The sequence below is a fragment of the Ochotona princeps genome, chromosome 15 (assembly GCF_030435755.1).
Source record: "Ochotona princeps isolate mOchPri1 chromosome 15, mOchPri1.hap1, whole genome shotgun sequence".
Taxonomy (NCBI): Eukaryota; Metazoa; Chordata; class Mammalia; order Lagomorpha; family Ochotonidae; genus Ochotona; species Ochotona princeps.
Window position 1 is genome coordinate 3,964,734 of NC_080846.1, and position 26,703 is coordinate 3,991,436.

At 47.1% G+C, this 26,703-nt stretch overlaps 1 protein-coding gene and 1 pseudogene across 2 annotated transcripts; one reads left to right on the forward strand and one right to left on the reverse strand.

Annotated features, from left to right (window-relative positions):
* Window positions 1-7,649: 7,649 nt before the first annotated feature.
* On the reverse strand, window positions 7,650-16,778 carry LOC118757599 (uncharacterized). Of its 2 annotated transcripts, XM_036492442.2 has the most exons (8): window positions 16,733-16,778; window positions 15,423-15,466; window positions 14,875-14,951; window positions 8,797-8,862; window positions 8,612-8,650; window positions 8,305-8,385; window positions 7,905-7,944; window positions 7,650-7,730 (listed from the first exon to the last, which is right to left on the reverse strand). In XM_036492442.2, the coding sequence occupies exons 1-8, from the start codon at window positions 16,759-16,761 to the stop codon at window positions 7,672-7,674; spliced, it is 435 nt and encodes a 144-aa protein (XP_036348335.2). In that variant the 5' UTR covers window positions 16,762-16,778; the 3' UTR covers window positions 7,650-7,671. The 2 variants fall into 2 exon arrangements, with proteins under 2 accessions (XP_036348335.2, XP_036348336.2); XM_036492443.2 differs by lacking the exon at window positions 16,733-16,778 and having other exon boundaries at window positions 15,427-15,518.
* Window positions 13,422-13,531, forward strand: LOC118757634 (small nucleolar RNA U13; annotated as a pseudogene).
* Window positions 16,779-26,703: the final 9,925 nt, after the last annotated feature.

Here is a 26,703-nt window from a genome sequence, read left to right on the forward strand (position 1 = left end):
GAACAACTAGACTTAGTAGATATTGATAGAACCTTTCACCCTTCGGATGCAGATTATACAGTATTTTTCAGCAGTGAATGGTACCTTTTCCAGGATCGACCACATGATAGGAAACAAAGCAAGCCTAACTAACTTCAAAAAAATCAGAATCATACCATGTACCTTCTCAGACCACCAAGGAGTGAAACTGGAAGTCAACAACTCAAAATGCCCCCAGGAAATATATAAACTCTTGGAGGTTGAACAATACGCTATTAAATGAATAGGTCAGAGAAGAAATTAAAGATGAGATAAAAAAAATTTATGGAAACCAATGAAAACTCACATACAACATTCCAGAACTTGTGGGACACTGCCAAAGCAGTGCTACGTGGTAAGCTCATTGCAATTGGTGCTTCTGTCAAGGCCCAAGAAAGACACCAAATACAGGAATTAACCACACTCCTCCAGGAATTGGAAAAACAACAGCAAAATGACCCCACAAACAATATGAAATAGGAAATGATCGAAACCAGGGAGGAGATAAACCAAATAGAAATTTAAAAAGCTATACACAAAATCAACCAATCGAAAAGTTGGTTCTTCGAGAAGATAAACAAAACAGTGGCCCGACTGACAAAGAAAAAACAAGAGAAAGCGAGAATTAATAGCATCAAGATGAACAAGGCAACATAACAACAGACACTGAAACCATCAAGAAAATAATTAGAGATTACTACAAACAACTTGTACTCCAACAAGTCAGAAGACCACCAGGAAATGGAAAAGTTCTTAGACTCCCACCACTTACCAAAACTTAGCCCAGAGGCAACAAAAGACCTGAATGAACTCATAACTGAAGCAGAGATTGAGTCAGTGGTCAAAGATCTCCCAAAAAAGAAAAGCCCAGATCCAGACAGTTTCACTACAGAATTCTATAAAACATTCCAAGCAGAGCTAACCTCAATCCTCCATAAACTCTTCAAAACAATAGAAAAGGAAGCAACCCTTCCAAACTCATTCTATAAAACCAACATCTCCTTAATCCCAAAACCAGACAGGGAATTAACAGAGAAGGAAAACTATAGACCGATCTCCCTGATGAACATTGATGCTAAGATTCTCAACAAAATCCTAGCCAACAGAATTCAAAAAAACATCAGACAGATCATTCACCCGGATCAAGTAGGATTCATCCCGGGAATGCAGGGATGGTTCAACATTTGGAAATCCATAAATGTAATGCACCTCATCCAAAAATTGAAGAACAAAAACCATGTAATAGTATCAATGGATGCAGAAAAAGCTTGACAAAATCCAACACCACTTCATGCTAAAAACCCTAACCAAGCTAGGCATAGAAGGAACAATCCACAACATAATCAAAGCAATATATGGAAAATCCAATGCCAGCATCATACTGAATGGAGAAAAACTACAACCCTTTCCACTGAGATCTGGAACAAGACAAGGATGTCTGCTATCACCACTGCTATTCAACATAGTTCTAGAGGTACTTACAGTGGCCATAAGACAAGAAAAAGAAATCAAAGAAATTCAAACGGAAAATGAAGAAGTCAAGCATTCACTATTCGTGGATGACATGATCCTTTACATAGAGGAACCAAGAGAATCAATGCAGAGACTGCTAGAACTTATATGAGAGTTTGGTAGAGTGGTAGGGTATAAAATAAATGAATAAATATCAACAGCCATCGTGTATACAAACAGCCCCCAGATGGAAAAAGGTCTATCCAGCAGGGTAACATTCAAAATAACAGAGAAGAGTATGAAGTATCTAGGAATAAACCTAACCAAAAACATAGGAGCCCTCTTTGAAGAAAACTACAAAAAACTAAAAAATGAAATCGAGGAAGACTTCAAAAGATGGAGAAACATTCCATGCTCCTGGATAGGTAAAATCAATATCATTAAAATGTCCATACTATCAAAAGAAACATATAGATTCAACGCAATCCCAATCAAAGTACCCAAAACATTCTTTACAGAACTGGAAAAAAATGATACAAAGGTTCATTTGGAAACACAAAAAACCACGGATAGCTAGAACCATCCTGAAGAATAGGAAGTTAACAGGGGGAATCACAGTGCCAGACCTCTGGACATACTATAGGTCGATGGTTATCAAAACATCCTGGTACTGGCACAAAGATAGAGAGGAGGATCAATGGAGCAGAATAGAAACAACAGAAGGGAGCCCACACAGATACAGCCAAATGATCTTTTTTTTTTTTTTAACATTTTTTGGGGTTTTTTTTTTTTAATTTTATTATTTTTTCTCCATTAATTACAATGTATTACGTGACACAATTCACAGGTACTGGGATTCTCCCCCCTTCACCCCAAACCCTCCCCCCCCCCCGGTGGATTCTTCCATCCTGTTGCATAGCCACAGCTCAAGTTGTTCTGGGATTCCCTCATTGCCAGCATACACCATACATAGAGTCCAGCGTCCCATTGACCAAATTCAACGACCTCTTAGGGAGGCCCTCTCAGGTCCGAGGGCAGAGCCAGCAGAGCATCACCTGGATCAATTAGAAGCTCCAACATATCATCAGCAACAATCCAGGTACGATGAGACTGGTGCAGAGTCCACTGATTGACATAGTCCATCTTAGAGTTTCCCCTTGTCCAGTTTTCCGCTGCAAACATATAGCTGAGGTGGTTGATTGATCTACTCCATCTTCCATCTTTTCTTGGCTAATGTTTTGATTCCTCCATTTTGTTCAGGGGAATCCCCAAAGAAACTCTGAGGTGTTCCCAGTCCAGGCTCCTACATGCACTACTAGTAAGCACAGTGCCCACCACAGTCCATCACCCCGATCGGCTGGTGGTTGCAACTGCTGGGTTGGTTCTATTCTCAGCCCCGACCTCCACTAGAACCAATGAGTACTGCAGCCCATCCTGGTTCTGGCCATCACACACGCATGCTTCACTTAAACCAGTGGGAGGTGTGCTGGTTGGGTGTTGCATTCCTGACCGGCACAGGCAGCCTTGCCTTGGCATTTTGTATTGTATACCTTTTTGTTTTTTTTTTTTTTAATCGCAACCGAACCTGGCTAGACCCCCGCACAGCTCCAGCGCACAGACTTGCCAGTGGATAACGCAAGCTAACTCAGCCCGGTTCGCCCCCACCCTGAGCCAATATATGCCAGTGGGTCACTTTCCAACGCCTCTTCTGGGTTGTTAACCTCCTTGCTTCCTGCATTTATTTGTAGGGTCAGTGTCCTGTCAGAGAAACTTTTCAGGTTCCTCCACCAGACCCGTTCCTGGTGTCAAGCTTCACGCATATCAGCAGTTCCTTGGGCCAGCTCCGCTCTTCAACCCATTCTGGTTCCTGCTGTTGGAAGTTGGAGCCCAGCCACAGCTCGTTCCTACCCACATATAGCTCTTACATGGCTCAGTTGAGGTTGAAACCTAGCCGAGTCTGTCCCACGTCTGCCTTGGTCCTCCAGAGCACCAAACTGTGTTGTGGTCTAAACTGGCACGGTGCGTCAAGTCCCAATCCATATTTATGCCAAAGGACTACAATTGTGACCCGATCAGAATTCAGCCCCCATCCAGTTCCTGCATTCCTTAGGTACATGGGCTGAGCGACCCCCGGGAGTCTTCCAGATTGGCCGGGATCCTTAGTTGACTGCCCTCCTTCGGGCCGGGAGGGGGGTCCTAGGGTCCTGAGAAGCGGGTCTGGATGTCCCCAGCCAGCCACGTGGCGGCAGCGGGAGGAGGAGCCGGGGGGGTGGGGCTGAGATCCGAGCACCTCACCCCGGGCAGCCATGCTGCTCGGGGCTCGGTCGCCCCATCTCCAGCACGGCACACCCAGGTACATGGGCTGAGCGACCCCCGGGCGACCAGTGTGCCATTTGGCGCCAGGCTGTGCCTGCTGGCCGGGGAGTTCTGGAATTTGGGTTCTTTGATATACTGCAGGAATGGTTCCAGGCTGAACCCACAGTGCTCTGGGGACATGTATCAATCCTATAGATTCTCAATGGCAGTAAATCTCCCTCTGACGATCCTGTACTCACTTTATAGTGCAGATTGCCAATCACCAGTTCAATTAAAGGCAAAATTACAAGCTTGTCCAGCAGGATGTCCCCATTACCTAATAGGATGATGAATTAGGAGAGGGGTCACAGTAGGCAAGACCATGACACTGACTGGCATTCGAGTCCATACCCTGGGTTCGAATGTGTTGGGCTGTGTGGGCCAGTCCCCATGGAAATTTTGACCCCACTGGATGGTTTAGGAGGGCCGGTGGAGACAATGCAGGAGGTATAACAGTCTATGGGGCGCGCTGAGCTGATGCAGAGCAACTACTGGTATACTTAATACTGGCTGGGAACACGCCTGGTTGTGGAGCTTGGGGGAGGCCTTGGCAGCCAAATAATCTTTGACAAAAAGACAGACAACAATCCAGGCAAATGGGAAGGTCTCTTCAATAAATGCTGTTGGGACAACTGGTTGATAGCCTGCAGAAAAAAGAAGATAGACCCACATCTTGCACAGTACACTAAGATCAAATCTAAATGGATAAAAGACCTAAACCTACATCCAGAAACCTTCAAACTTTTGGAAGAGAATGTTGGAAACACCCTGTAAGATTTAGACGTAGGGCCTGACTTCCTATAAAGAACACCAAAAGCAATAGCAATCAAGACCAAAATAAACAAATGGGACCTCATCAAACTAAGAAGCTTCTGTACAACAAGGGAAACAATCAACAAAGTAAAAAACAACCCACAGAAAGGGAGAAGATCTTTGCACACTACACAGGCGACAAAGGGCTAATCTCCAGAATATACAAATATCTCCAGAATAATCAAAACACCAAAACAAACAAACCACTCAAGAAATGGGCACGGGAAATGGGCAAACAATTCACAAAGGAACAAACCCAAATGGCAAACAAACATATGAAAAAAGGCTCAAGTTCCCTGGCAATAAGGGAAATCCAAATTAAAACATCAATGAGGTACCACCTAACGCCAGTAAGACTGGCCCACATGAATAAAAGCACCAACAACACTTGTTGGCGAGGTTGTGGGGAAAAGGGAACCCTACTCCACTGCTGGTGGGGCTGCAGATTGGTACAGCCTCTATGGAAATCAGTATGGAGAACATTCAAACAACTCAAAATCAACATACCATATGATCCAGCAATAGCACTCCTAGGAATATATCCAGAACACCTGTTTTATGAGAAACCAACATGCACTCCTATGCTCATAGCAGCACAATCAGTAATTGCAAAAACATGGAAGCAGCCAAAATGCCCATCAGCAGACGATTGGATAAGAAAGCTATGGTTCATCTACTCCATGGAATACTACTCAGCTATTAAAAAAACCAAAATGCAGTTCTTTGTGGCCAAATGGGCCAAACTGGAAACCATAATGCTAAGGGAAATGAGCCAATCCCAAAAGGTTAAATACCACGTTTGCCTTAATTTAAGATGACACGATGTTATGTATAACATGTTATGTTAGGTTTGTTATATGTTGTGTATAAACTAAAATTGAAATGTCAATGAGATGGTCACAGAAGGTGGTTAAGAACTCGCATTTACTTTTACCATATTGGTTACTCATTACTATGTCAATTAATTCTATAATGATGTAAATTTTTGCTGATGGTATGTTGGAGCTTTTATTTGATTGGGATGATACTCTGCTGGCTCTGTCTTCAGACCAGAGAGGGTCTACCTAAGAAGCCGTTGAACTTGACTGCACAACAAGATGCTGGACTCTAGGTTTGGAATATGCTTGCAATGGGGGAATCTCAACTGAACTTGAACTGTGGTTATGCAACAAGGTGGAGGAATCCACCATGGTGGGAGGGTTTGGGGAGGGGAGGGGAGAATCCAAGTACCTATGAAACTGTGTTACATAATACAATGTAATTAATGAATTAAAATAATAAAAAAATTTATATAAAAAAAACCCATATGCGTAGGAAAATAAGCCAATCCCAAAAGATAAAAGTCCTGTTTTCTCTGCTATGTGGCAATTCATATAGAATACCAAAAAATATATAGAAATGAAGTAGAAAAAAAAAAAGAAAGCTATGGTTCATCTACTCCATGGAATACTACTCAGCTATTAAAAAAAACAAAATATAGTTCTTTGTGGCCAAATGGGCCAAACTGGAAACCATAATGCTAAGGGAAAGGAGCCAATCCCAAAAGGCTAGATAACACATGTTTGCCTTAATTTAAGATGATATGATGTTATGTATAACATGTTATGTTATGTATGTTATATGTTGTGTATAAAGTAAAATTGAAATGTCAATGAGGTAGTAACAGAATGTGGCTAAGAACTCGCATTTAGTTTTAACATATTGGTTACTCATTACTATGTCAATTAATTCTATAATGATGTAAATTTTTGCTGATGGTATATTGGAGCTTTTAATTGATCGGGATGATACTCTGCTGGCTCTGTCTTCAAACCAGAGAGGGTCTACCTAAGAAGCCGTTGAACTTGACTGGACAATAAGATGCTGGACTCTAGGTTTGGTATATGCTTGCATTGAGGGAATCTCAACTGAACTTGAACTGTGGTTATGCAACGGGGTGGAGGAATCCACCATGGGAGGAGGGTTTGGGGAGGGGAGGGGAGAATCCCAGTATCTATGAAACTGTATCACATAACACAATGTAATTAATGAATAATAAAAAAAAGAAATGCATCCATAATGGCCTATGCCTTGGTGCCCCCTGAAGACACCACAATGCCATGTGGAATCTGGAGACTCAGCCCCCAGGGGTCCACAGTCCTAGCACAGCCACCGCTGTGGGCAATGCCTGCCTCTGCAGGAGTGCACCTTGCAGTCTTATGCCCCTGGCACTGCCACTGCTATTGCCTGAGGATCTTGCCAACAGCCAAGCTGATGCTGGCAGTTCTAGAGGCAATGTGCACCATGCTCCACCTCCCAGCCCCAAATGGCCACAAGGTGGGCACCCAGCTTCACTGCTGTGTGTACTACACCCATGTGGGCACCCAGAGTGCACTGCCCTAAGCATCCCGAGTCCTGCTGCCACACACAACACACCCAAACCTGACTAGGAAGGGTGCCAAACAGAGGCAGGGCTTGTCCTGTCCACACGGAGACCCTGAGCAGTGGGGAGGGCAAGACAGAATGTGTCACATGTGCCCTAGGAGCCAACCCCTGCAGGGATGGGTGGCAGTGAGGGTGCCTTGGGAGCTGGGACACAGAGAGAATCTGAACAGTTCTGAATCTGAACTTGGGCTGAGGGTCCCGTGATGGAGTCCAGGAGGGGCCAGGTTGTGCCTATGCCCTGAGATTGGGGGCCCAGGTTCCAGCCTGACCCCCACTCATGCCAGGGTAGTCTGCCCATTTTCCTAAGGGATCACAGGACTGGGGGCTCCCCAGCTCTCCATACCCCAGGAACCCTTGTCTGTCCCCTGAAACTGAGCTGGCAGGCTGGCCAGATCCCCTTGGGCCACTTTGGAGTGTCTCGGGGCAAGGCATGGTATTCTTAGGGATTACAGGAGAGGGAGTATGCATGGGGCAAGGTCAGATGGTTCTCTGAGAAGCCAAGGGGTCCCCAAGAGGAGGCAGTTGGATCTGCAGAAGCAACAACTTGTGGGTTTATTGGATCGTCTGTTATTCATGGGGTGACAGAGGCTGAGAGTCAGCCCAGTTTCCTCAGGAAGCGGGGACGCTGGTCCTAGTCCTTTCTTCATGGCTATCCACCTCAGGTGGCTCTGAAATCAGGTAGGTTTGCCCTGTGAGTCCCCTTCTGAAACTATCAGAAAGTGCAAGGCTTAGGATTCCGTGAGCTTCCTCCCTCCTCTCCCCTCCTCTGGGTTAGGGTGAGAGAGGTGCCCACTAGCCACAACGCCTAAGGCAGGAAGGCAGGGTTGGGCTCCTAGTCTTACCAGATGGATACACAGCCTCCTTTTGGATGTTGTTGTTTTCCTGGGAAGGTAAACAAGGACAGAGCAGTGAGGTGGGCTCTATGTCATACAGACAGGGAAACTGAGGCCTGGATTCAGTGTGCTTCCTGCTTGTACACAGGGCTCCTTGGGACAGCTGCTTGGCCTAATGAACACAGGGTTCCATGCTCATACCCCGCCTGCTCCTCTCAGGACCACACAGGGCTCCTCGGGACAGCTGCTTGGCCTGTTGGTCACGGGGCTGAGCCAGAACCCATCCCTCCTGCTTCCTTGGTCCTGCAGTAGCCCCAGGCTCTTTACCTCCAGCCTGCAATCCCTGCCTCTTCCTCTTCCTCCTCCTCAGTTTGAGTGAAATCGGTTGCTTTCCCCCTTGGTACCTTACCTGCCTTTCCTCCTGAGACAGGATGTCACTTTCCTCCTTTGGGACAGCACCACTCAGTCCTGGTGCCCTGGTGGTCCCGGCCTGGAGGGAGAGTGTGGAGGGAAGACTGTTGAGTAGAAAGTCACTCAAGACTCCACCCCATCTCCGCTCTCACTCCTGGGCATCAAGGACCTTGTTTTCCCTTCTGGGAAGAGCTGTGCTAAGTTTGTGTATTTCTTGGCAGGAGCTTGACATTACACCCAGGACTCCCTGCCATGGACTCCAAGTCCTGACAACCCTGGATCCTTCCGAGGGAGGCCTCACTTACCTTGGAGGCTTGCTTCTTCCCTCTCTTGGCTTTGGGTTTCTGCAAAGGGGGACAAGAGAGTTAACATAACCACAAGGGACTGGGCCTTTTTGTATAACTTGCCTATCCTTCTCCAGGTGCGATTTCCTTTGTTGTGTCTTCCAAGGAGGCCCAGGATGGCCACCCTTCTCCCAGCCCTTACTCACCTGAGTGGTCACAGGGTAGCACTTATCCATTAGCGCCCACACTGGCCTTAGGGTCTCTCCTATGGGCTGCATGACAAGGAGAGAAGACAAGCTGAGTGAGATTTGAAGCCAATGCCTGGCCCGATACACTTATCTGGGACCAAGGAACATGCTAAGACTCCATCCCATTTGCATATCCAATTAAGGCACAACCTCCAACTCATAAAAGAGGCTGAGAATGGGGCAAGGTCTCTTTTGTCATGCGTCACACTCAGAAACACCATTTGTTTTCTCTCATTCATAGGAAATGCCTTGGCCCACTTATGATAAGCATTTCTCTGTGTAGGATGACCCATACTCATGTGTGAATGTATGTCTATTATCTCACTGTAAATACAAATATGAACACCTCCACTTTAAATTCCTATCTCTGTGGGAGCAAGAACTCAGAATAGAAAGTAATATTCTCAGGCCTGTATCAATAGCTGCTTCTGAAAGGCAGAACACAGATGACAAACAAGAGTGGTGAAGAAATACAGCAAAGAAAAAAGTTATTGATGAATTTTTTCATTGAAGGAGAGGATTCCCTTCTGTGGATTCACTCACCACACATTCACAGCAGCTGGGATGGGGCTGAGCCAAAAGCAAAAGCCAAGAAATCAATGAGGGCCTCTCATGTGAGTAAAGGGCACACCGCTGGAGCTGCCACATGTTGCCTCCCAGGAAACGCAGTAGTGAGAAGCTGAAACTGGGACTAGAGGCTGGCACCCAAACATAAGAACCCTGACATGAAATGAGTGCCCATAGAATGCAGACGTCTCAGCTGACGGCACACTCTCCCAGTCAGAGGCAAGACAATGTCACAGAGATGAGGGACACTGTGGGAGATGGCCTCTGGATCTCCACCTGCCCAGCCCATGTGGAAGGACATAGGCATGGCACACTGTGTCCCTGGCTGCCTGAGGCCCCAACATGGCCTGTTCACTGGGCATGAAACAGAAGCACAGGCTGCGCCCAGCCTCTCCGTTGTGTCCCTTTACCAAGGCAAACTAGGATTTCCTTTGTAAACAACTCTAGGAAGTCAAATGTTACATTCATCTTGCTTTTCAGCAAGGGGTTTGCCCTGAGACAAAGCTGCCTGCGTTTCCTAACGTTTAACTCCATCGGAGGGTCCAGAGAGACAGACAAATCTGTTAGCCGGTCACAATGCTGTCGTTGGGTGGAAGTGCTGTTGGGACTGCCCTTCTGCCTGCCCCCTTCTCCTACATAAGCTTGTGACTTCTCTCAAATAAACGGACATCCTTCACCACCAGGTTCTCCCCAGTGTTTCTACTGCAGAAGAGCACTGTCACCTCACCCCTCAGTGGTCTCAGGGCTTGACAGAAAACCCCTGAGAGGATGCAAGTTTCCAACAAGGAAGGAATTCCCAAGTCTCCGGGATAATAGATGAAGGAGGACCTATCGTTTGTTTTAGTATCAATACATTTCAAGAACATTGAGGCTACAGAGAAGACCCTGAAAACTTTCAGGATCATAAACTTTTTTTAAAAAGTCTCAGCTTTCATCAGGCTTTCCCAACATAAACCTTCAAAGCAAGAAGACATTGAGAATCTTCAAACGCTGAGGGAGAATATTTACAAGCCAGCTTTCCACACCTGGGTAAAGGCTCTGCCAAGTACAGGTTAAGACCTTTGCATATGTGTAATATGTAAAGACCACTCCTCAGGAAACAGCTGGAAGGTGTTGAGTAATCTAGAAAGTGGGTAAAATGGGACACAACACAGCAGGAAAGGGAAGTGCTCCCCCAGAATAACTAGAGGTCCCAGGAGAACAGCTGGACAGTAGGCCTCAGGGCACCCTGACCAGACAGAAGCAGAGAGTTAGAGGGTAGGACTCCTGAGATATGTCCCCCTGAAAGTGATGCTTGGGACTGGCATTGTGGCACAGTGGGTTAAGTTGATGACTGCAATGCTGGCATCCTGTATGGGCATAGGTTCAAGTTCTAATGGCTCCATTTCTCATCTAGTTCACTGATAATACATGTGACAGAGCAGTGGCAGATGCTCCAAATGCTTGGACCCCTGAGTCCATGTGAGAGGCCTGGATGGAGTTTATGTCTCCTGGCTTCTGCCTCCGCAGCCCTGATTGTAATGGACATTTGGGGAAGTAAATCAGTGGATGGAAGTTTGATCTTTCTCTCTCTGTGCCTTGCAAGTAAATAAATAAATCTTTAGAAAAGGAAGGAAGGAAATGACATGAAACCAACCAATCACCTGACTCATCTAGTTGTACTGGAAGAAGATTCCAATTTTTGGCAGTAAACTTGGATTAATTAATAAATACAAAGAAAATTTTAAAAATTAAATGGAAGAGAATAAACAAAATAATTTACAGAGAAGAATAACCACAGTTCATGATTCAACTGACATTGATCTAATAAAAATTGATGTACCCCCTACCAGACCAGCTTTTTAAAATGACAAACATGCTGGAGACACTGTAAAACAACAGGAATCTCTCCTCCATTGTTGGCAAGACATCGAAACACTATGGTCTCTCTGGGAAAGTTTGAGTTTCTTACCAAATTAGATTTAAAAACAACATATGACCCAACAGACCCACAGCTAGCTATTTTACCCAAGTGAAAGGAAGACATGTTTGTACAAAATTCAGACACAAATATTTCCAGATTCAGTATTTAAAACCAAAGGTCTCTTAGCTGTGAATGGATAAGCAAGCTGCAGGATCCACACCAGATTATCAGGCAGTCACCACACAGACACACCACTGATGGATGTCAAATGCAGCATGCTAAGAAATCAGACTTGCTACCCACTGTAGGTTTCCAGTGATAAGACAATCTGAAAAACGAAAAAGCTACAAAAACCAGTCTCTGGTTGCCAGGGACTGACAGCAGGCAGAAGGGTTAATTACAGTGAGTAGAGGGGAATTTTTTTGGTATTAGTATTGTGATGGTGGTTATATAGATGTATACATTTTTCAAAACCACAAAACAATACAATTTTGCTCCATATAAACACCTTGGTTTTCAAAAATTAAATAAAAAGGGGGCCGGGACAATGCCAGCATCCAATATGTGCAGCGGTTTGATTACCAAGCTGCTCCACTTCCAGTCCATCTCCCTGCTTTGTTTCTGGAAAGGCCACAAAGGACAGCACAACTGCGTGAGTCCACGGTACCTACACAGAGAGGGGAGAGCTCCCAACTTGGGCTGGTCCAGCCCTGGGTGTTTCTGCCACTAGAGGGGAGATCTATTTCTCTGTAACTCTCGTGCTTAACTGAATATAAATGAACTTTTAAATAAATAATTTTTTAAAAAAGAACCTTATAGTTTGTGGGAGAGTGGGGCAAAGAAGGGATTTTTTTTAAATGATAAAAATCAGCAAAAAGCAAAAATTGTTTTGAAATTTCAATAACTGAAGATGTTATTACTCAGATCTTTAAATTTACAATGCCACAATGTACAAGGGTAAGAGAGGTGAAACATATATTGAAAGTGGACAAAAGTATGTCATTATTAAGAGAGTCAAGTCCTCACCTTCCATTGTAGGAACTCCTTACACATGCTTCCCTTTGGAAAACCAAGACAGAGCAGGATAGGAAATGTGTCCTCTCCTCCATACAGAGGTAAACTCAAACGGCAGAAGGGAAGGATGGGAGCTGCCCAGGTTCCTCCCCGAGTTGTGGGAATCATGGGGAGAGGCAGGGAAAGGACGTTTGGTTTTTCAAGGTTTATAAAATTCCAATTTAAAAAGCTTTACTTGTTTGTATTGGAAAGGCAAATCTACAGAAAGAAGGAAGGATAAAGATCTTCCACCCACTTCACTCTCCAAACGGCCACAACTGACAGAGCTGATCCAATTGGAAACCAGGAGCCAGGAGCTTTTTCAGGAAAAGTAGATTTACAGAGAAGAGAGACAGAAAAAAATCTTCTGTTAACTGGTTCACTCCACAAGTGGCTACAGGGGCCAGAGCAGGGCTGATCTAGAAGCCAGGAACTTTTTCCAAATCTCTCATGTGGGTGCAGGGTCCCAAGATTTCAGGCTGTCCTCCACTGCTTTCCCAGGCCACAAGCAGGGAGCTGGATGGGAAGTGGAGCAGATGGGACACAGACTGGCACCTATATGAGATTTTGTCGCTTGCAGACAAAGGACTAGTCAATTGGGCTATCATGTCAACCCCAAAAACCCAGCTCTTCAGGGATGAAGGCCTGCCACAGCACTTAATAGACCACATGGGATGGGATGCCTGCATTTTGTATCTGAGTACCAGGGTTCAAGTCCCAGATCCACCCCGTTTCCAGCTTTCTGCTAACCTACCCTGGGAGGCAACAGTGATGACTCAGGGATCTGGGCCCCTGACATCCTTGTGGGAGACCTAGACTGAGCACCCAGTGCCCACTCCAGCTGTTGCAAGCATCTGGAGATTGAATCAACAGATGGGAGCTGTTTGCCTTCCAAATACATTTTTTAAATAATAAAAATGTTTTCAAAAGCTTTGATTCTTCAAACTGCTTTATGACATATCTTTTAAAAAGAAAATTTTATTTATTTGAAAGGCAGAGTTAAAGAGAGACAAACTGAGAAATTGTCTCTGCTGGTTCACTCTTCAGAAGGCTGCAACAGATGCTTTTGTGGTTCATGAACGTGATTGGTTGACACACAGTTGTGTGACACATGTGGGATATGTGTGCCTCCAAACCTTGTTATGACATCGGCACATTACCCATCTGATGGGAACTAGAAGGGTTCTAACCCTGTAACGACACAGACATGAGGAGACAAACTTTTTGCAAACTTGACAGGGAGAGGGGAAGACTGTACATCTAAAGGTGAACCAAGCCAGAGCCAGGAGCCTGGAACTCCATCCAGGCCCCCACATGGGTGGTAAGCCGTCTTTCTAGGCATTTCCAGGTGTATTAGTGGAGACCTGGAAAATTAGTGGAGCAGCCAGACTGGAACCAGCACCCAGCTGGAATTCCTGCATTGCAAGCAGCAGCTTACCTCGCTGTGCCATAAATACCAGCCCCTACAAACCCCTAAAACTTTAAAACATGAAAACTGAAGAGCCTGGCATTGTAGAATAATGGGTAAAGCCACTAACTGCAACATGGGCATCCCATATAGGTTCTGGTTCCAGTCCTAGATGCTCCCTACTAACAGCCTAGGAAAAGTTCTTGGGCCTCTGCACCCAAGCAGGAGAGCTGGAAGAAGCTCCTGGTGCCTGGCTTTGCCCTGGCCCCATCCCAGGTGCTTTGGCCATCTGGGGAATGAACCAATATATGGAAAATCTCTTCCTTTGTCTCTCCCTCTCTCTGTAACTCTGGTTTCAAATAAATAAATCTTTTATTTTAAATAAATAAAAGGAAATTGAATCTTCAAAAAAGAAAAGGAGCACAGATACCTTTAGTAGTCAACATGGGCGTTCTTGGGGGCTCCCCCAGTTTCTTAATAATCACTCCCAAAAGATACAGCCCACAAGTCCCAGAGCTGTAGGGTCATAAACAGCCTCATTCCCATGAGAACATCATCTTCATAGCACTGGGCAAGGTGCCAGAGGCCTCCGGAAACCAGCATGTGGTTCTTTCCTGCCACCCTGGATGGCCCAGATCTGGTCACTATCCCTCCGAGAGCCTCCCTTTCCTCGTCTTTAGAGCAGCCACTGCTGAGCTGCTACAGCTCTAAGCTGCACAAGAGATTGGCTGTACTCGACCCATCAACAGACAGACACCCAGCATCCCCTTGTGTTCTCGCCAAGCCACAGGATCCGGGCTTTCAGGGAGGCAGCGTGTCTCAGCCAACACTGCTCCAGTCACACTGCTGAGCCACATGCCAGGGTCACTCGCAGGTCTTGCTGGAGATGGCTGTTTCTGTAGGCTTGCCTAGGCCATGCCATGGGGAAGTCTGAGTGACCACCTAGCCAGCCCGTGGAGAGATGGCTCTGTTTTGAAGAAACTTCTCCAAAGTCCTCACATTCACACCAATCTCGATAAATGTAGGTGGTTTACCATTTGGGGTCAAGGAGCGTGACCCGCATTTAGATTTAAGTGACGCGTATCTGGGTCCCCAAGGTGCCTACCTGAGATGGTTCCCCAGAAACTTCGTAATCAGGGGCTATTTTTCCCACAGACTCCTGGAAATAGTAGTACAACATTCCTGCAGGTTGGTGAGAAATACTAGTTAAAATATTTGAGTATATTAAGTACTAGATTTTTTAAAATTTCTGATATTTATAATATACCAGAAGTCATATCCTTTGTGATTAAAGATATTAGGGATTGAGTTAAAATGTGTGATGGTTTACATAGTTTTTCAAAAGGTATAAAAGGACAAATTTTAATATTACCAGTGTAGGACATGATAAGTTGTATGGGGTTTCGGGCTGCTTGCATTTGAGGGTGGGGAAGCATGCTTTTAGAGTTACACATGGGTTCGGGTCCTGGTGTCTCGAAGTACAGAGGAAACAAAGGGGTAGCAAAAGGGAACCATAGCCCTGAGCAAAGTGACAAGTCACTCACAGCACCCTTGGGAGGGGACTGTGAGCAGGAGATGGGGATGCCCTGGGTTGGGAATCCATCTCCTGAGTGCTGCCATCATCCCAAAACCACCCCAGGGACAGGCCCTTACCTACAAGAATGAAGAGGTGAACCACATACAGGGACTGGTAGAATCTGGAAGGAAAGCACAGCTGAGTGTAAGGCTGGTATCTCTGCAGTCCTCACTGTTGGCCCTCACTGTGACCTCACTGTGACCTCACTGTGACCTCACTGTGACCCTCACTGCAGCCCTCACTGCAGCTCCCTCACTGAAGCTTCCTCACTGCAGCCCTCACTATGACCCTCCTTGTGACCCTCACTGCAGCCCTCACTGTGACCCTCCCTGTGACTCTCACTGCAGCCCTCACTGCAGCTCACTGTGACCCTCACTGTGACCCTCACTGCAGCCCTCCCTGTGACCCTCACTGCAGCCCTCACTGTGGCCCTCACTGCAGCTCTCACTGTGACCCTCACTGCAGCCCTCACTGTGGCCCTCCCTGTGACCCTCACTGCGGCCCTCACTGTGGCCCTCACTATGACCCTCCCTGTGACCCTCACTGCAGCTCTCACTGTGACCCTCACTGCAGCCCTCACTATGACCCTCCCTGTGACCCTCACTGCAGCCCTCACTGTGACCCTCCCTGTGACTCTCACTGCAGCCCTCACTGCAGCTCACTGTGACCCTCACTGTGACCCTCATTGCAGCCCTCCCTGTGACCCTCACTGCAGCCCTCACTGTGGCCCTCACTGCAGCCCTCCCTGTGGCCCTCACTGCAGCCCTCCCTGTGGCCCTCACTGCAGCCCTCACTGTGACCCTCACTGCAGCCCTCACTGTTGGCCCTCACTGTGACCCTCACTGTAGCCCTCACTGTTGGCCCTCACTATTGGTCCTCTCTAGCAGCCCTCATGTTGGCCACTGACAGTACTCTCCATTCCAGAACCTACTCCACGCCATGTCCAGTCAACATCAGGAAATAATTCTAACAGCTGCTAAGGGGCTCAGCCTGAGTTTTCTGCTGAGAGCTATGACTTCATGCATTTTCTTCCTACAGCTGTACTTGCAGGGGCAGATGTTTAGCATAGCAGGTAAGATGCCTGTATCCCATGCTAGAATGCCTGGATTCTATATCCATCTCCAGCTGCTGACCCCAGCTTGGAAACCCTCCCCTGAGATCCCTCCTCTAGAACATCTTGGCTTTCCACCCACACTTCCCCCTACACAAACACCAAGTGTCACCTGCCAAACCAGTCCCTCCACCTTGAGTTCATATTTCTCTAGCACTCACTCTTTCACCCTGACCCTGAGTCCCAAGGAATAGAAACAGAGAACCGCTCTTCTCCCTTTCCCTGAGGTCCATGGGGAGGGCCTCTTCTTTAGAAACAGACTGCCATAAAATTTACCTGTCTCTCTGGCAGCGCGGACCAAACATTTTCAGTCTAGGAAGAGAAGACAGGCAGCAGTCAATGTATCTTGTGTGCCTGGGGTTCCAGCACTCTTGCAGAGCCAGCAGTGACCACAGCTCCCAAGGCAATGGCAGAACCTCTGCCCACAGGGCTCAGCCAGAGGACAGCCTGCAGGTCACAGCTGGAGATCCAACTCAGCATGGAGCCGGCAAGCAAGCAGAGTTTCTTTCAATATCTCAGAGTCCCCAAACTAAAGTTAGTTTTAGTGCTCAGAGTGGGAGAAATAGATGACAAATAAATAAGTGGGAAAAGAAAACCGGGATTGGATTAGAGGAAAGGCAAAGCTCTATTGAACATTTGATATAGAACGTCCTTAGATGGAAGTGGATAATTATAATAGGAAATTAAAAGCTACCAAGATTTTTTAAAGTGCCTTCTGGTTTGTGCAGCACTTCAAAAATAATTTGGGGGTGCCAGCATTGCAGTGTAATGAATTAAACTGCTACCTGTGAGGCCAGCATCCGCTATGAGTGCCCAATTTGTGTCCCAGATGTTCCACTTCAGATCCAGATCCTGGCAAGTGTGCCTGGGAAGTAGCGGAGGATAGTCCAAGTTCTTGGGTCCCTGCACCCATGTGGGAGACCCAGAAGAAGCTTCTAGTCTTGGTCTGGCCATCTGGAGAGTGAGCCAATAGATGCAAGGTATCTTTCTATCTTTTAATTAAATAAACCTTTAGTTATTATAATAATTTGGAAAGTCATGGGGGTGATTTCCTATCCTCCTCAAGATAGCTCTGTCTGAAATCCTCCCACCAGAAGCAGAATTGCTCCCAGCCTGATGCAACTGTGAAGTCCAGCTGTCCACCATGGAGACCGTGTGTGTGGCCTGCTGAGACTCTGCCTCCCGAGCCAGCCTCCTTTCTCCGCGGGGATCACTTCACATTCCCTCCTCCGATCTCACTCCTCCTCTGCCCCCTCACACTCAGCGGAGAGCACAGGTACTGCCAAAGCAGAGTTTTCTCCAACATCTGTCACCAGACCACCGACTCATCCTCTTCTCCAAGGACACCTCCTCCTCCCCAGGAGGCTGTGCCCCACTCTGTCCTGACTCATACCTAACTGGGCACTCTAGGAGCCATTCTGACATCTGGGTATTTTGCTTCTCCCTTTTATCCAGCTCTATCACTTCAGCTTTTAGACATATCACTCATGTCTTCCATTCAGGAAGAAAGGCCTTGGCCATTTAGTCTATTGGTTAAGATGTTCATTGGGACGTAGCCTGTGTTATGGCGTAACGTGTTAAGCTGCCATCTGCAACACTGGCATCCCATACAGGCGCCCGTTTGAGCCCAGGCTGCTCCACTTCAAATCTAAGCCCCTGATACTGTGCCTGGTAAAAGCAGCAGAAGATGACCCAAGTGCTTGGACCCCTGCATCCATGTGGGAGACCCCCCATGAAGCTCCAGGCCTCCCTTTGGCCTAGCCTAGCCCTGGCCATGGCAGCCATTTGGGCAGTGAACCCCTAGGTAGATTTCTCTCTCTCTTTTTGTGTAACTCTGCCTTCCAAATACATAAGTCATTAAAAGACAAAACAGAAAAAGAAAATGAAGATGTTCTCTGGGATGCCCACACTCCATATCCAAGTCTCAACCCCCAGCTCTGGCTCCTGACTCCAGCTTGCTGATAACTCAAACCCAGGGAATCAGCAGGAATGGCTCCTGTGATTCGGTTCCTCTCGCCCATGTGGCCGATCTGGAGTGGGTTCCAGCTTCCCTTCGGGTTGTGCCAGTCTCAGCTGTGCAGGCACTGGGGAAGCGAACCAGCAGACGGCAGCTCCTGCGCTCTCTCCCTCCTCAAAACTACGTTCTCTCCCTTGCACTTGCACCCCTTTCCCAGCTGCCGCCCTAGCTATGCCGCCCTCCACACCAGTTCCCTTGAGGCACGGTCTGCACGGTCCACTGCCGTCTGCTTCTGGCCTCGTAGACCTCTGACACTCCTCTCCCCATGGTCACCGGTATGCTCCTAGCCACTGCATCCGGGGGGTGGGAGGTGAGCTCCTGGAGTCTCTCTGCAGGGCACTACAGCACCACACCCTTTTGAGTCACTTTGTCTCCTGGCTGCCTGGCCCACCTCTCTGGTTTTCCTGGCATTTCCCACTCTCCTCTCTGCCTGACCTAGTGTCAGTGTTACTCCAGGTCCTTCTGGGTTCTTCTAGAGAGAGCCTCCCTTGTGTGTCTCACTCAGACTTCCCCTGTCAGGTGGTCTGACTTGCGGCCTGTTCCCTGCCTGGAGCGTACCTCTCCATCACCTGCCAGAAGACTTCCCTCATCACCTGACTCCGGGTAGGGTGCTGCTAGGGCTCCGGATGGTTTCCTGACCACAGGGCTCTCTGAGAGCCCACTTTAGGCCTGTCCATGGTCAAATGCCCAATAACTGGCCACATGCCTAGGACACAACAGCTTAGGGACATTAGTGAACGTTTGTGGAACTCTGGCTTGTCATTGCTGTGTAAAGCCCTGGCCAGGCGTGTAAAGCCAGTCCCCTGAGAACACTGCTAACAATGTATTCCACAGCAGGCTTTGTCATTTCTCATGTGGTATGAGTGAAGTTGACGGGATTTTCTCAGAGAGAGTTAGAGGAAGGACAGAGATGGATCCTAAGGGAGAGGACAAGAGCGGAGGGGCATGCTAACTAGGAAGAGACTAACAACAGGCAAGGTAGGAAGCCACCTCCCGGGTGCTTGCTGAGGGCAGCTTTAGGGATCACTCACCAGATGCCGACCCCTAGGACGCTGCTGCTTTTCAGCCTGCCCTTTGAACCTGTCAGTGTCCAGGCGCCAGGAACAGGCCTGGGGAGCACGGAGTGCAGCTGAGTCTGAGAGGCCAGTGCACAGGCTCCCGGCTGTGCAGGCTCAGTGCTGTCTGTGTGTGACATCATGTCCTAGTGGCCTTTATGACAGGACAGCCCCCCATGCAGAGCAGCCTGTCAGTTGCTTCATCTCTCCCAGCCAGAGGAGGAGGGTACAGGCATCTCCTAGGTTTAATTCGAAGCCCCCAGTGATGACTGGGCAGCTGCCATGTGCCCACTCTGTGAACTCCTGAAGAGACACAAAGACACAGAGACATGAAAGACTCACTCACGTGCTGGAACCCGGTTAGCATATTTTCTGAGCTGACATGGTGTCTTCAGAGCTTCCATTTTAGGACAGATACAATGCTCAGGGGACAGACAGGCACAGAGAACACATAAAACCCGCCTCTGAGGAGCTCAAGGACACCAAAAAGACATAATGCAAAGACAGTAACTCTGGGGAAGGCGTTGTGGCACAGTGGGCTATGCCAGCACCCCATATGAGCAGGGGTTTAAGTTTCACCTGTTCCACTTCCAGTCCTGCTCGCTGCTAATGCACCTGGGAAAGCAGTGAAAGACGGCCCGAGGGCTTGGGCTCCTCCTGCACCCACATAGGACACCCAGATGAAGATCCTGGGTCCCAACTTCAGCCTAGCTAAGCCCTGGCTATCGATACCATTTAAAAAATAAACCACCAGATGGAATATTTCTGTCTCTATAACTCTTTCAAATAAAATAAATCGCTTTAGAAGAAATTTATTTACTTATTTGAATGGTAGAGTAACAGAGATCTTCTGTTCTCTGATTTACTCCCCAAATAGCCATAACAACTAGAGCTGAATCAGGCCAAGGCCATGAACCAGGGACCTCATCTGGGTCTCCCACAGGGATGGTTGAGGCCCAGGTTATCTTCCATTTTCTTCCCAGGTGCATTAGCAGAGAACCGGATTTGAAGTGGAAAAGCTGAGACTTAAACCAACACTCATTTGAGATGCCAGCAATACAGATGGCAGCTTAACACACAGCACCACAATACTGGCCTCAAATAAACAAATCTTTTTTAAAACAACAGCTTCTATCTTCTTCTAAATCACTGTAAAACTAACTAAATTACATACCCACAGATGATTAAAACTGAAGGATGTCTTAGCTGCACATGCACAAAAGACACTGACCAAGATAGGGTAAATAAATTTTTTTTTAAAGATTTATTTTATTTTTATTACAAAATCAGATATACTGAGAGGAGGAGAGACAGAGAGGCAGTGGAGCTGCCAGGATTAGAACCAGCAGCCATATGGGATCAAGGCGAGGACCTTAGCCACTAGGCCATGCTGCCGAGCCCAGGGTAAATAAATTTTTAAAAATTAATTTCAAGTATTTTCCTCAATCATATAATTATAACTTAGAAGTCAATGAAGAAAGACACTTTAAAAATGCGCCAAATACTTGGAAATGAAACAACATGCCTTTAAATGATATGAAGATGGAACAGCAACATCAAAAGTTAGAACATATTTTAAACCAAATGAAAATGACAAAAATGTCAAAATTCGTGGAATGAAGCTAAGCAGTACACAGAGGGAATTCTTTTTTTTTTTAAAGATTTATTTATTTTTATTACAAAGTCAGATATACAGAGAGGAGGAGAGACAGAGAGGAAGATCTTCCGTCCGATGATTCACTCCCCAAGTGGCAGCAATGGCTGGTGCTGCGCCGATCCAAAGCCGGGAACCAGGAACCTCTTCCGGGTCTCCCACGCGGGTGCAGGGTCCCAAGGCTTTGGGCCGTCCTCGACTGCCTTCCCAGGCCACAAGCAGAGAGCTGGATGGGAAGTGGAGCAGCCGGGATTAGAACTGGCGCCCATATGGGATCCCGGGGCGTTCAAGGCGAGTACTTTAGCCACTAGGCCACGCCGCCAGGCCCCACAGAGGGAATTCTTACAAACATCTACGTTAGAAAACAAGAAAGGCCTCGGATGAGTGACTGTGGTTGCTATCTTGGGAAACTGGAAATAAAAGAACAAAGAAAACCAAAAGTAAGCACAAAAAAGAAATTGAAAAAAATAGAGAAAAATCAATAAACCGAGAGCTGGTTTTATGAGATCAACAATATGTGTAACCGTCTAGATACGAGAGGTAGACACATACATAAGATGGTCCAGGAAACAAATAATTAAGACAAATTATCAACATCAAGAGTGATAAAAGCAGCATTGTTGTAGATCCCACGGGTACTCAGAGTTAGGGAGCAGAAATATGAACATTCCACCATACATCTAACCACAAAGACGAAATCAACGCAATCCTTAAAAGACGTAAACAACAAAGCTTACACAAGAAGAAATATGCCATCTTAATCATTAATTCTGTGTCTACTGACGATGCTGGATTTGTTTAACTTTCCCACAAAGAAAACTTCAGATCCACATAGCTTCACTAGTAAATTTTACCAAAATTTTAAGTAATAAAAAATACCAATTAAATATAAATACCTCCTAACTCATTTATGACAACATACTCTGAAGCAGACAAAAGCAGCAAAATAAAACTACAGCTCAGCATCTTTCATAAATATATTATTATGCATAAGTATATCATTAACATATTATTAGCAAAATCTTACCACAAGGCAAGTATTTTGGCCCAGCAAGTTAAGCCACCATTTGTAACCTCAACATTTTATATCAGAGTGCTGATTTGAGTCCTGGTTTTTCCATTTCCTGTCTAATTCCCTGCTAATGCACATGGGAAGGCACCAGAAGAATTCCCAAACACCTGGCCCCTGCCACATGGGAGACCAGGATGGAGTTCCAGCCCCTCGACTTCAGCCCTGCCCAGCCCCTGTTGTTGAAGGTATATGGAGGAATGAACCAGTAGGTAACAGATTCTCTCTGATTGCCTATTTCTACACACACACACACACACACACACTTAGTTATTTATTCCCTATCACTCTGCCCTTCAAACAAATTTTAAAAATCTTTTGACATTGAAAACAGCAACATATGAAAATGATAGTAGATCATGACCAATGGCATTTGCCCTGAGGAACACAAAGTTGATTCAGTACTCAAAAATGATCTCATCCCCAGCTGTAGGCAACCGACTAGGCTGTCCTGTACCTAGGCAAGTGGTACACTGCTGGGAGAAAAGCAGCCAGGAGCTGGCGGGCATTCTGGGCCTGCTTCATGCCAAATTTGTGTTAACTATACATGCAAGACCTGGCCTAGGCTAGGTAGCATTGCCTACTGCCCACCAGAGCACATGAAAGCTGGGCCTGCGGGGAGGGTTGGGGAAACATGCCTGGTTGGATTAGGCCATGGTACCTGCCCATGAGTGGCAAGGCAAGAAGTGAGCCACGGGGCCCGGTGCGATGGCGTAGTGGTTAAGGTCCTCACCTTGCACGCACCAGGATCCCATATGGGCACCGGTTCTCATTCTAGCAGCCCCGCTTCCCATCCAGCTCACTGGGAAAGCAGTCGAGGACGGCCCAGGGCCTGGGGACCCTGCACCTGCGTGGGAGACCTGGAAGAGCTCCTGGCTCCTGACTTCGGATCAGCGCAGCACCGGCCGTTGTGGCCGCTTGGAGAGTGAACCACCGGACAAAAGATCTTCCTCTCTGTCTCTCCTCCTCTGTATATCCGCCTTTCCAATTAAAATAAATAAATATTTAAAAAAAGAAGGGGGGCCTGGTGCCATGGCCTAGCGGCTAAAGTCCTCGCCTTGAACCCGCCAGGATCCCATATGGGCACCGGTTCTAATCCCGGCAGCTCCACTTCCCATCCAGCTTCCTGCTTGCGGCTGAGAAAGCAGTCAAGGACGGCCCAAATCCTTGGGACCCTGCACCCATGTGGGAGACCCAGAAGAGACTCATGGCTATTGGATTCTGGACCAGCACAGCTCCGGCCATTGCAGCTGCTTGGGGAGTGAACTGATGGATGGAAGATCTTCCTCTCTGTCTCTCCTCTTTCTATATCTGACTTTGCAATAAAAATAAATCTTTTTAAAAAATAAATTTTTAAAAAAAATTAAAATAGACAACTTAATGGAACATAATTCTACCCATTTGCTTATATATCTTCATTAGATGATAAAGACATTGACATAAAGACATTGGAGCAAAAGATTTAGGATAATTGATTATTTAGAAAAAGTATTTGGTTCATATACAAGACATACAAAACTATAAATAATTGCAGTTCAATGTTAATTGTGAAAATTTTTAAATCAAAATGTTAAAAGCAACAGGGGTAGGCGTTTAGACTTTTGGCTAAGATGCCAGTAAAGATGCTTGCACTGGGCCAGGCACTGTAGCCTAGTGGCTAAAGTCCTCATCTTGCACACACCAGGATCCCATATGGGCATTTGTTCGTGTCCTGACAGTTCCACTTAGAAAACTTGAAGGAAGTTCCTTGCTTCTGGTTCCCTGGTCATTGTGGTTATCCAGGGAGTAAACCAGTAAAGGGTAGATCTCTGTCTCTCCATCTCTGTCTCATTCCAGCTCTGTCACTTTGCCTATAAAATATATTTTTAAATAACCAGGTAGAAATTTGAGAGCTGAAAAATATAACAACTGAAATAAAAACCTCAATGGATAGGATCCAAAGCAAAAAGACAGGACAAAGCAAAGTCCAGAAGTAGAACAACAGAAATTATCTAATCTGAAAACCAGTGAAAGCCAACTGTCAGTGCTGCGGTTAATGGCTCACCCTCCTGTAAACAACACTGGCTGCCGAGGCTGAAGGCCCCACCTAGCAGCGGTGCCGTCCACCTCCCATCAGCTCTCTGCCTGTGGCCAGGAAGGCAGTCGAGGACAGCACAAAGCCTTGGGACCCTGCACCCACATGGGAGACCCGGAAGAGGCTCCTGGCTTTGCATCACCTCAGCTCTGACCATTGTGGCCACTTGGGCAGTGAATCAGCAGACGGAAAATCTTTCTCTCCGTCTCTCCTCCTCTCTGTATAACTGACTACAATAAAAAAATATTTTTAAATAAAAGTACACTAAAGACTGGACATACATTCTGAGCAATGTGTCATTAGTCAATTCTGTCACTGTACAAACATCAGACACGTACCTATACAAGTCCAGATGGTACAACCTACGACACAGCTAGGCCACATGGTATAGTCCATTGTTCCCAAGCTGCACACCTGGCTGACATGTCACAATGTTGAACACTACAGTCAACTCTAACACAATGCGAAATATTTGTTTATGTAAATGTAGACTAAGTTTAGTTAAAACATTAGCTATACTACTGTAGAGGACAAGAGAGTGGCCACCCCACTCTGCATTGAAGAAACAACATTAGCACATATAGTAGTCTGATAATTTGCCAATTAGGAAAGGTGAGCTGTGTTCCAATTCCACTAGACAGTCTTTATCTCTTTATCCAGCTTTTTTTCCCTATTTTTTAACATTGTGCCTGGAGCTATTGTCACCTGTGGTGACAGCTTCTTTTGGACACCTCCTGAAGGACCTGAGCCTGTTTTACAGTTCATACACACACATAAACATACAGATATGTACATATATGTATATGAACACACACCAGTCACAGTTATTATCAACCAATGTTAACTGTACCATACATATTACATATGGTATACTTTTTAAAGAATGGTATTTATTTGAAAAAGTCATAGAGAGAGAGATCTGTCCACTAGTTCACTCTCCAGTCAGCCAGCAGTCAGGGCTTGGGCAGCTAGCAGCCAGGAGTTTCTTCCAGGTCTCCCACACGAGTGCAGGGACCATGCACCTGTGTCAGCTTCTACTGCTTTCTCAGGACAGGACCAGAAGTGCAGCAGCTGGGACGTGAACTGGGGTCCACGTGGGGTGCTAGTGTCACTGATGGCGGCTTGGCAGGCTGCACCACAATGTCGGCTCCGAGCCACACATGACTGATGGTATGATGGGTTTGATCCGACAAACACAAGAGTGTTAAGCCACCATCACAGCTCGAACATGCTGAGATACAGGTGTTTTTCAACTCCATTCTGGCTCACGGCGCCAAAACACGGAATCCGGCACAGCTGCCGGGTAAACCGCAAATGCACTTCAAAAGACAAAGGTTGGGAGAAGGACATCTCATCCCTTAAAACGGAAGTGACTGGATGCTGGGCCACACACCTCCCCACAGGGTTCCCTGCAAAGGCCAGCCATGGGCCTTAACCCTCCTTCCCAGCACTGGCAAGGTGCCCATCAACCGCCCTTTCCGGAGGAGCCCAGCCCCCCTAGGCAGAAATCGGGGAGGGGGTACCTAGTGCGGCCAGTGACCTGGACTGCACCCCTAGTCTCCCCACTTGTACCGTGCGCGTACTAATTGATTCCCGCAGGAGAGACTGCGGGCATGCTCAGCTGTTCCTCCCACCCTTGAACTCCCTTGGGTATGCAGCTGTCACGCCGCTGTGAAAAGCCCAGCAAAGAGAGATCCACTTGGGATGGACCCACCATTCGAGGTTCCTTCAGCTCCAAAATTCTGGACTATTCCTCCCCGGAGACCCAGGGTTGGCGCAGCCAGTGTCCGTCTAAAATGCAGCCGAGGCTGCGACTCACCTCCCTACACCGTGGAGAAACGTCCAAAGCCAAACGCTAGGAGAAAGCGATGTTGTCTAGACCGTATTTCAGGAGAGTGGGTTTATAAAAATAATAAAGTTCTGCTGCTTCAACAAAACAAAACAAAACAAAACAAATCCCCTGAGGGAGAGAGCCAGCGTCCAGCAGCCCCGGAGCCATTATCTACCTCGGCCATCACCTGTGGCCGCGTCTTGACCCGACTGAAGGGTCTTTTCAGAGCCCCGCGCCCACGAGCGGAGCGCGGCGGCTAGCGGGCGGCAGGACTCGGGGAGGGGCCCCACGCCAGCTCGGAGACCATGGCCCCAGCTCGGAGACCATGGCGCCAGCTCGCCATCCAGCGGCGGCCTCCGCTCGGAAACCAGGCCGTCGCAAGGCGTGTCCACGACGAGCAACGTTCACCTTTCCCATTTAGCCCGCCTCAAGCGGCTTCCCAGCCAATCGAAAAGCCAGTAAGAGCCGTCTTCCCGCCCACCTGGGGCGTGGCTTCCACTTTCAGCCAATGAGAGGAGACATTCGCACCCAGCACGTTGCCGCACCA